General features: G+C 40.0%; 1 protein-coding gene across 2 annotated transcripts in view; it reads left to right on the plus strand.

Moving 5' to 3' along the window:
- Positions 1-3,558, plus strand: part of LOC106874548 (protein MAK16 homolog) — a 167,316-nt gene extending 163,758 nt beyond the window's left edge. For both annotated transcript variants that reach the window (XM_089362571.1, XM_089362572.1), the window contains one exon: positions 2,975-3,558. In XM_089362571.1, the coding sequence (XP_089218697.1) occupies positions 2,975-3,211 (237 nt within the window). In that variant the 3' untranslated portion in view covers positions 3,212-3,558. The remainder of the gene's footprint in view (positions 1-2,974) is intronic.
- The last annotated feature ends 7,541 nt before the right edge of the window (positions 3,559-11,099 follow it).

The following is an 11,099-nucleotide window of genomic DNA, read 5'->3' on the forward strand; positions in this document are numbered from 1 at the left end:
TCATATATCAGGTTGAGTAAAAGTAAGCAACGTTTTGAACCATGAAGAATTTGTACTGGACAGAGTTTTGAATTCTTTTTAAACATTTATTTGCAGTTGTCTGATTATATAGACATAGACTTGCCCAAGTACATCAATAAATTAGCATTAATATTTTTTTCACTGTTGTTACAATGATCTGAAATGGAACTGTCAAAGTGCGATATTCGAGCAATTTTGCTATTTAACTCCAAAAAAGGACGTACAGCAGTTTCAACTGCTCATGATATCAAGGAAAAGACCAGTGAATGGTCAGCTCGAAACAAACGATTTCGCAATGGAGACCTGAACCTTGAAGATCGTGAGCATAGTGGATGCCCATCCGTCATTGAGAAAGATCCGCATAAAACTATTTGAGTACTGGCAAAAGAACATCAAGTTAGAAAACTGCCTGCAACCATTTACATGTGATCAGAAAATGAGAAAATGTGCTGATATGAAATTTGCTCATCGCTTCTTTTCCGTAACCAGACCGATCCATTTCTCAACTGTATTGTAACTTGTGATGAAGAGTAGATTCTGTACAATAATAAAAAACATTCTTTGCAGTGGTTGGACCAAAATGAAGTACTGAAAGTCTTCGCTAAACTTGAAGGTTATGGTATACTGCTGGACTCATCCACTATAATTTATTAAAACCTGGAAAAACCATTACTACAGAAACATATTGCCATGAAATTGCCAAAATGAATGAAAAACTTCTACCTCTCTGTCCCAGACTGGTCAACAGAAGAGGGCTAGTCATTTTTCATGACAATGCTTGACCAAACATTTCACTAATGACCTTCTAGAAGTTGAGGGAACTTTGCTACGAAATTCTCCCCCCACCCCATCTTATTCCCCAGATTTTTCTCCTACTGACTACCACTTTTTCAAGCACCTTGATGGTTTCCTGCAAGAGAAGGAGTTCAAAGATCAAACTGGTGCTGAGAGTATGTTCAAAGAGTTTATCAGCCCCAGAACTCCAGATTTCTATGTTATCAGAATAAACAAACTTGTAACTTGGCAAAAATGTGTTGATTGTAATGGTACTTACTTTGATGAATAAAATTTCTGCATTGTTGAAATATATTGTGATGAATTTCATGTTTCAAAACATTACTTACTTTTTACTCAATCTGATACATACCAATGGTAGGTTCTTTAATTGCCATATGTGAGGTTGTTTTAGCTTTAATAAAATGGTATAAATTCGTCTCCTTTCTATCTCCTCTCTCTCTCTCTCCCCTGCTGAGGTTGCCATGGATGTATCTCCTTTACATCCATTTCTGCCCCCCTATTCATACTCTAACTTTTCATCTAACCTTCAATACTACTTCACCCTCATTTGGGAGGTCTTGCAATTTACTTGTTGACCTTACTGCTGCTGGTGCCACGTAAAAAGCACCCAGTGCACTCTGTTGGCATTAATAACAATATCCAGCCATAGAAACTATGCCAAAGCAGACTGTAGGGATTGGTGCAGTATTCTGAATTGCCAGCTCCTGTCAAACTGTCCAATCTTCAGAGATGTGAAATGATGATGATGATTCACACCATACCTAGAACCAGCTCTGAGTTGGATCTATGGTTTAAATTGGATTTGATACTTACACATCTACAGTATCTTACCAACACATGATACTTTTATGGTTCTTTTACCTCATTATGAATTTTATGTTATTGTACTTAACTATTTCTGGTGTCCTACATGTTGTTGTGCCTATATTTTAATGAATCCTATAACTAATCTATATAATGTATGTATGTACCTTTCTGTTTCCAGCTAAAGGCTGTTTTCATGTTGAGACTCTCTCTTTCTCCAGAACTGTTTCTAGTGAAGTAGCAAGTTGGATAGAGCTGCTCTTCTTTGTATTTTTTTTTTTGCCACAGTGTAAGTTCATCTGGTGCCTCAGGTTAAAATTGGTCGAAATGTCGTTTGAAAACAGTGACATTTACATCTTGCAGATCACAGACGTTGTTTGGCATGGAATTGGAAAGTTGTGGGCTTTACTCTTGGTGGAAAGGATGACATCTTTAGTACTATGCAGTAGCATCCAGCTTGGTGGTTGGTTAGCTTTCTTTCTCAGAGTTGGGAGCTAGACCTTCTATGATCTTCCATATATGTATATATATATATATAAAGATTGTCATACCGGCCATGACGAAGGGAAATAGCCCTGAAACTCGAGTCGCCTTTATATATATATATATATATTTATATTTATATATTTATATATTTGATCCTTTATATTGAACACTCAATATTTCATCTACATTCAATACTTTATTTCATGGTGCCATCCATTTTTATTTTATTTTATATTATATATTGTATATTATATTATATATTGTATATTCCATATTCTATACCCCACATTAGTTCTGCAGGAATATAAATAAAACATAAAAAACAGACAGTGTTGGAACTCTTTTAAGCAAAATAATATATATATATATATATATATATATATCTTTCGTGTTTTCTCTCTTGGGAATAGAGTCTCAGTTCTTTTAGCCTCTCCCAGAAGCTCTTCTGTTGTACTATGTCAATCTTTGTGTAGTGGTCACAGTTGGAAATAGTAATGTAAGCAACTGTGAACATGTCTTTCACAGGGGTAGCACAGCATCCTTTTTCCTTGTTCTAAATGATCCCAGAATCCAACCAGTCATTCATCTACACAATGTTGCTATCTTAGTAATGTGCACATGGAATAATATATCATTGCTCATGTGGATTCTGAGGTCATGCACTGACTTTTACTTCAGGATTGCATTACTTTCTGGTCCTGTTTATTCCAGTTGCAATCTGTTTATGGGCCTCTAGTAGAATGCTTAAAATTCTCAGCATTGTAATAGGATTGAACCCAATATCAAATGGTTGTGAACTTCTTAACCACTCAGCTTCGCTTGTGCCTATTAACCTTGTTATTTTGTCTTAATTGATCTTTTACAGGATCTCCGGTTAAGTGATTACAACTCAAGCAGTGATGAAGGGGATCTTGTTGCAAATGACAACAATGTGATGGGATTCTCATTAGCAACAAAAGACAAGAAACACAAGCAAGCAACAACAGAAGACCATTCTGCATCAAAGAAGAAGAAAATGTCAAAGAGACAACCAAAAGTGATGATTGAATATGAAACAGAGCTTGAACAACCTTCAACTTCCAAAGAGAAACTGAAGTATTGAGGGGTGTATTAGAGAGGGGGTGGACTACAGGAGTTGGATTTGGACAGTCTGTATTTTTGATGAGAGTTCTGTATGTGTGTTTTGTATGTATGTATGTGTTACGCTTCTACCTCAAGAGTATCAGTGAGGTGTGTGGGAGATGATTTACTGGATTATTTTCATGTAGGAGTGGGGAAGAATGAGTGAAATAAAGTGTGTTAATGTGGTGGGCATAGTTGGAGTGGAGTGTGTAAATGGGGAGGGGAGATAAGGCTGAATGGTGTGAATGAGAGGAGTTTAAGGGTTGATGCTGAGGTGAGGCAAAGTATGATGTGTAGTTTAAATGAAAAATAAAACTTGACTCTTTATCTGATGTTTATCTGTTTTGTTTAGCTCATGTCTAGCTAGAGTTGAATAATTCTACTTGCTTGAGTCTGGCTGAAAATTGAGTTGCACTCAAATTACTATTCTTACAACTGAGATTTATACTTGATATTGTCTCACATACATGTACAGAAGCATGTACATACATACATTATACACCATATCAAGAAACAGAAAGAGGGAGACATGTAGAGGTTGGAGCATAATGAGGTATCTGTTGGATGTTCAATGTCATCTTGTATGAAAAATGGAGCAGAAGTCAGTGGCTGTGTTTTAAAGTTATCAGTTGATGTATGGAAAAGTGGTATAATAAGTGCATATATTTGTCTATCTTTAAAAAAAAAATGTACAAGTAATGCTCACACAAGAATATACATCTTTCTATCTAGTTACAATCTCACCAGGTCATTGGAAAAATAAATACACAAGAATTTGTGTTATTTCTCTTATTTTTTTTCAGGCACATGCACGTTGCATGTATGGATGAGGAGTGATTCAGGGGTGGCTATGGTAAGTGGGGTGTGATAATAGATATGACAGGGCATGGAGCGTGATAACAGGTAAGAGATGTGTTAAGAAAGTATAGCAAGGGAGAGCAATGGCTGAAGGCACAGAAAGGAGATGATTGATGGAAATAATGTGGGTTGTGATGATAATAAGAAATAGAAGTGGTTCCTGGAATGGGGAGGTAACCGAAATGTAATATGTGCCTATTCTGTTCTCAGGTTATTGCAGTAGCTGAGTAGTGCCAAAGGTGAAGGTGCGTGGCTTAGTGGTTAGGATATCCAACTCACAATTGTAAGATCGTGAATTCGATTCCCAGGCGCTTTATTTCACGTTGCTCCCGTCCACTTAGCTGGCAAAAATGAGTTGTACCTATCATCCAAAGGGCCAGCTTTGTCACATTCTGTGTCACGTTGAATCTCCCTGAGAGCTACGTTAAGGGTATACGAGTGGGTACCCAAAAGTAACCGGAAACGTTCTCTGTAGTTCAGGCTTCTGTCGCTAGAAGCCACTTGATGCGACCCTCGGGCATCAGTCTGCCGACCGGTATCGTCTCGTTTAGTCCTACTGCCACGTGGTGCGTCTTTGTTTTGCAGTGCTTCTGCCCTGTCGTCGATTTTTAGGATGGCTGAAACGAAGGGACAGCGTGCTTCCATGAAATTCTGTTTTCTGCAGGGGAAAACGGCGGCCGAAACAATTGCCATGCATCAAAAAGCTTACAAGGACGCTGCCATGAGCAAAACATAAGTTTGCAAGTGGTTTCCACGCTTTAGGAATGGTCACTTGTCGCTTGTAGACCAACCTCGTTCAGGGTGACCGTCGACTCCCCCGAACGAATGAAAACACGAAAGTTCATGAACTATTCTTGGAGGACCGTGACTCAACAATTGACGAACTTGTTGAAATGACTGGTGTGTCTTGGAGATCCTGCCAACGAATTTTGAGCAAGGAAGAATTGCGAATTAAAAGAGTAGCAGCAAAATTTGTTCCTCGCTGGCTCACGGAAAATAAAAAGCAGTCACGACTGAATGCGTGTCGTGAACTGAAAGAAAAATTGGCAGTTGATCCTGACCTTTTTTTGGAGGTCATCACTGGTGATGAAAGCTGGTGCTACAAAATTTGTTGATGTGGAAGAGGTGAAAAAACAACGGAGGCGTTAAAAGGCATCACTTCGTAAGTGTTTCAGGACTGCGTCGAATAGAGGAAAATGCGTCTAGACCGATACATTGCTTCAAATGGAGAATACTTTAAAGGCGATAAAAGTGTAAACATGTAAAAGTAAATAGAATAATAATGTAAAATTCCGGTTTCTTTTGGGTACCCCTTCGTACGTGTCTGCGGAGTGCTCAGCCACTTGCTTGTTAATTTCACGAGCAGTCTGTTCTGTTGATCGAATCAACTGGAACCCTTATCGTAACCGACCGAATGAGTACCAGTACCATAGACAGAAAAGTGATGACTGTTAGGGATGAGATGTGAGTAAAATGCTTGACAAGGCAGAGAGAGGGGAGGTGGAAAAGCACCACATCCACAAGCATAACAAAGATGGTTCCAGAAAATATTTGTGTTGTGATGGACGGTCTAAATTAAGCACAGCTAATTGCCAATCTCGATTTATTTAGTATCTGACACTATTACGGTGACGTCATCTGCATATGCAAACGCGGATTGTCAGCATCCTAGTTCTCGCGGGAAGTTCCTCGAAGACTCCAACTTTGCAGTAGTGGCTCCAGAGTCAGTATTACAGTAGAGAAAGGGGACGTCCTTGATGGACCGATTACACGACACTGAAGGATTCCGATAGGCAGCCATTTCTTCTGACACTTGCAAATGTCATTGTATATTGTAACGATCCAGCCTCTGAAGATACCGAAACCAACAACCTTCAGGACAGTCGCCAAGTAGTGATAGTCAGCTCCGTTGAAAGCTTTTGACTGATCTAAACCGATCAAGTCCTCACTCCTGCAGGTTCTTTACTCATTCTTTCTATGTTGTAGGTAGAGGCTGTCGTGGATAGATTTACGACATGCACCAGACTTAGCTAACACCTGGGCCAAAATCTTCAACTCTGCATTTATCAGAGTTATCCGCCTAAAGTTGTTAAAATCACCCCAGTCCTTATTTTGAGTCCTTTCTCAACAGCACCACTACGATGTTCGCAGGACTTAGAATTCTCCTGTTCAGTTCTCTCAAACAAGTCTGGCATATGAAGATAAATCTCATAGAGCAGACCATCAAACTCCGGCGATTTCTCCCTCGTGCAGTCCATCATAGTTTCCCATATTTCGTCAGCTATTATCAGTCCTTTGCAGAACTCTGCATCCCCGGTCGAGAGTCGCAGCAAGCTACTGGGGTAGGCGGCAAATTCCACCTCCTTCTCTGGTCCATCGTCTACTCAAACAGTTGAGCGAAGTGTCTCTTGAAAGCAGCATACATCTGCTTGGAGTCGAGTAGCATACGCTCTTTACATTTCGGCAAATTATGGTTTCATTGTTACATTGCATCTCGGCTACCCTGGCCCATCAAATGGCTTTTGCTCCTTTATGCGCTAGAGCGCGCACCCTATCTCTGCTAATGCAACCTTCATGCTTAGCGTTGAATAATCAGTCAAGACTCAGTCACGCCACCAATACATCAGTCTTCTAAACGCCTTTTCTAAACGCCTCTTATAGATTACTAACCAGCTCTACTCCTAATATTTTCTATCACTATTTCCGTACTAAACCTAATCGGTTGTTGACGGTTGACTGGCAATCCTCGGTCAACTAGTTATCTATTTACCTGTCTCTGTAAACTTGACTTGCTGGGAAAGAAGCGTTCAGTTTCCAGTAACCACTTTCCTGTCTATATACACTCTTATCTACGTCGGCCGTACAGGTCTCATATTTGCGGTCTGTGTAGCCAACTTTGTATTGTGGACATCCAATGCTACCATGAAATATTGGTCTATAGTAAACTCTAGCTAGACACGATCTTGATGACCCGATGCTGTTTGGCTCATTCGATAGATCATGTTAGAACCTATCACCTTGCCTCACACGAGTCAGACATGCATCCAAGATGGTGTTCCAATCACCATTTACCACTACAGAGCGGGAAACCTCTAAACACCTGAAAAAAATCATTCCACCCTGCTCTAGTCGGGACATACATAACGACTAGTCTAAAAACATCACTTTGGTTATTGTTCACGTCCAGGACCAACAGCTTACCGTGCAGTCCAGGAAGATCAGTTGCATCTTTCCGAAGCAGCACCACCACCCATTCCGGGTTGAGTAAGAAATGCAAAGATCTCAAAATCAGGGGACAAAAAATTGTGTGCTTAGGCGTGTGTCGGAAATCCTGGTCTCGTCGATGGCTATCACACCCTAACCTAACGATCTGGGGTAATTGAACAGGTGACCCTACTTCCAGTGTGACATCCGGGTCACGTGCATTTATACACTCAACTCGCAGAGCCGCTATACTGGTTGAAAGATAAAGAGAAAGAAACGGGTTATTTACTCATTTGGTAGACATGGCGACTGGGTGTGAGAAGTACTTTACGATCCTACTCGCGTATTTCCAAATTCGATGTAGTGTACGTCACAAGGGAATAACCTCACTTTCACGACGGTGTGTGTTCAACACATTCGGTTCATTGGCGCACAGGATTTGAGGACATTGGAGTTTCGACGCACACTACAACCACCAGCATATTGTGCGTTTGAATATGCCTAGACGTATTAAGAATAAATATGCATATAATCGTACCAGATCTCGCTGTACAAGGTACAAACAATGATTTTAATTTTATTGGTTGGCAGATATAAGCACTGAGCAAACAACTGGTTCGGTGCAATTAAACAAAACTAGCGGCTTGGTTTAGATTCAAAGGTCTGGGTGTTTCTGGCTGACAAACACGTGTCGAAACACCGGTGTCACTGAATTCCAAACGCCAATGAACCGAATGTAGTGAACACGCTGTTGTCGTAAAAGTGAGGTTATTCTGTTGTGATGTGCACTGAAGCGATCAGCATATTTTGCGTCTGAACCAGCCTAGACATATTAAGAATAAATTGTTATATATATATATGTACACACACACATATATATCGCCTGTCATCCATCACCATGTGGCGAACAGGACGTTTTCCTCAGTGGTGGCAATTTCAGGACGTCTAGACCTTGTGTAATTTAAATGACTCTCCCTTCCCCTCCTAAATTCAATTGTCCACTTTTGCACTGTTGATAAAGCTGGAGCGTCATCCCCTAATGTAGCGACCATGTCAGCATGAATATCCTTGGGGATAAAATCTTTTTCTGCAGGTACTTGATAACAGCATGATGCCAAATTTTGTTCATTTTCTACAGACGTCACTACTGGTTACTTTTGAAGTCTTCTTTGAACAATCAAACGTCAGTTTATCTGGAAAGAAACAATACAGTTATTAATAAGAGGAGCTGAAATTAACGCATGCAAGATTTCACAGTATTTATGTTTGCTTGTTTACGACCGTTTTTCAGTACCTGGCCCATAGAAATAGGACTAATAACAGCTAGTCTGTATTGCTGGTTTGATTCTTGCTTGAAGGCATTTTGTTTTATTCCGTTTCACGTACCTGCAATATGGGGAACGTGGTTACTTCACTTGCTAGAATTAGAGATCAAATATCACACCGGGAAAAATGCTAAGCAGCATTTCATCCGTCTTTACGTTCTGAGTTCAAATTCTACCGAAGTCGACTTTGCCTTTCATTCTTGCTGGGTTAATAAAAATAAGTACCAGTTGAGCACCGGGATCGATGTAATCGATATACTCCACCCACTGAAATTACTGGCCTTGTGCCAAAATTTGAAACCAGTAATAAACACACGCGGTGGATAAAACCCTGCTTCATTTATTGCTAGTCGGTTGATTAAATAACTCACTAATTCAGTACAACGGTTGCTAAAAACCTCCAAAAATAAAAACAATGCGTTAGGAACAATGAAATAGTGTACCTCCCTACAGACAAGTCTGGCAGAATGTCGGTAGACAGCCTGCCGAACTATGATCATCAATAACTTGAGAGCATTTGTATCACAAGAACATGACAAAGTAGAAAAACTTCTCAATGCATACATGGGAACGTGGTGCAAATTATTCTAACTTAAAAAGGAGACTGCACAAAATTTCCAAACGTGTAGCAACGATGTTCCTACAATCTATGGGTTACAGAAGGACCATAAGCCCTGCACGGACACAGTTGCAGGCCCCACCAACTCGGCCGGTTTGCGGGGCTAATATTTCCAGCTGCTATAGGCTGTCCTACTTCTCGGAGGTACTGCGACCGCTCAACGAGGTATCCCCAGATGTGAGCAATAAAGACCTCCTCAATAGAGTCAATGAATGTAACCGCCCAGACGACCTCACAAGTAATATGGACGTGATATCACTCTTTCCGTCTATTGACAGATTTTGCTGTGGCAGCGAAGTAAACACGAGGAAACTGGGCCTCCTCCTAAGATTAACCTATGACAGTAATTATTTAGATAATCATTACTTAAGTAGGTTCTGCTTCACCATGTTCGAATGGGAGAGATCACCCATCATTACATCGGCAGCGAGGAAAAGCGTCACAGAATGCAGGAGTGGCTGGACTATACCCACTTAGGATCCAGAGAACAACAATTAGGTGAGAAAGAGGGTTGGATGTGCAATAGGTACTAGCATAAAAATTGTTTTGAAAAACCACATAACCAAGTTCAACAAGAAACTGTTTATGCAAGTTCAAGGAGCAGCCATCAGTGTCGATGTGGCTACCCTCTTCATGATTAGGTCGGACAAAAAACTTAGCAATCCTAGATAAACACTCTATAGCAGTAATACTATACTGTAGATATGTAGATGGTATCAATATTCTAGTTAGGACAATCCTATATGGTCGCATTGAGGAAGCTGAGAGGGGTACAATAGAGAGCACCCAGCGCATCAACTTCACCCCACCAAAGTATCAAGTATCAAGGTAACGATAGATTACCTCACTAGGAACCCTAACAATAGATTCTCTGCCCCTGACACCAAACTTTGGTGAGAGACTACAAGCAAGAAAGTTCAACTTTTCCATTCTTATTACATGAAACCCATAGCTTCCAAATACGTTATTCATAAGAACTCAGCTTTATCACACCATGTAAACATATCGGATTTAGTTCGGACAATAACAACGTGTTCTGTTCTCGCAGTGAGAAATCTATAAAATAAAGAGACATGCACAGGACTTTATGCACCACATGCAATTCTCTGACTACAACCAGAGATAGGGTCAAAGTATATGGAGAGTGGGCAAGGAAGAAGTTAGATGATATCATAAGGATGCAAGTGGAACCTGTCCTAAATACCGGAGCAAGCAATGGATCAGACTACAGAGAATTTATGATAAAGCAAAAAAACAAAAACAAAAAAAAAAACAAGTCATAAATTTCAAGGGGTCATGTTTGTAGAGGCTACGCCACATTGAGAGCTAGCCTGCAGATTTAAGAAGGCTCTGAAGGACGCTAAACTCAACATTACGATTGTAGAGAAACCAGGGAGGTCCACCAGATCACAGTTATGTAAGACATACTCCTTCGATATGGACTCCATTGTATATACTTTTAACTCTAGTATTAACTGTAAGGCCAAGAATGTGGTTTACAGCATAAAGTGCATGGAGGGATTGTAAGAACCGGAATACAGTATATATTGGGGTGACGTCTAGGAGTTAAGCGGAAAGACTAAGTGAAGATTTATTCATGTCTCGTGACAATCTTATTGAAGATTTTCTTAATCTTAGAAGAGAAACAATGACGATTGAAAATGTAACAGACACCTCCATAAATCACATGGATAACCAGTTGATTCAATATGAGCGTTGAACAATTTATTATAGTTTGCCAACTGTAGACCACCACCACCACCACCACCAACAACAACAACAACAACAACAACAAAAATGTGTTTGTTAATCCTGATGAAATAGATCCTCAACCGAAGTTTGTTAAAGTGGTCGTATAAATA

Source organism: Octopus bimaculoides, chromosome 14 (assembly GCF_046866305.1).
Source record: "Octopus bimaculoides isolate indiv1 chromosome 14, ASM4686630v1, whole genome shotgun sequence".
Taxonomy (NCBI): Eukaryota; Metazoa; Mollusca; class Cephalopoda; order Octopoda; family Octopodidae; genus Octopus; species Octopus bimaculoides.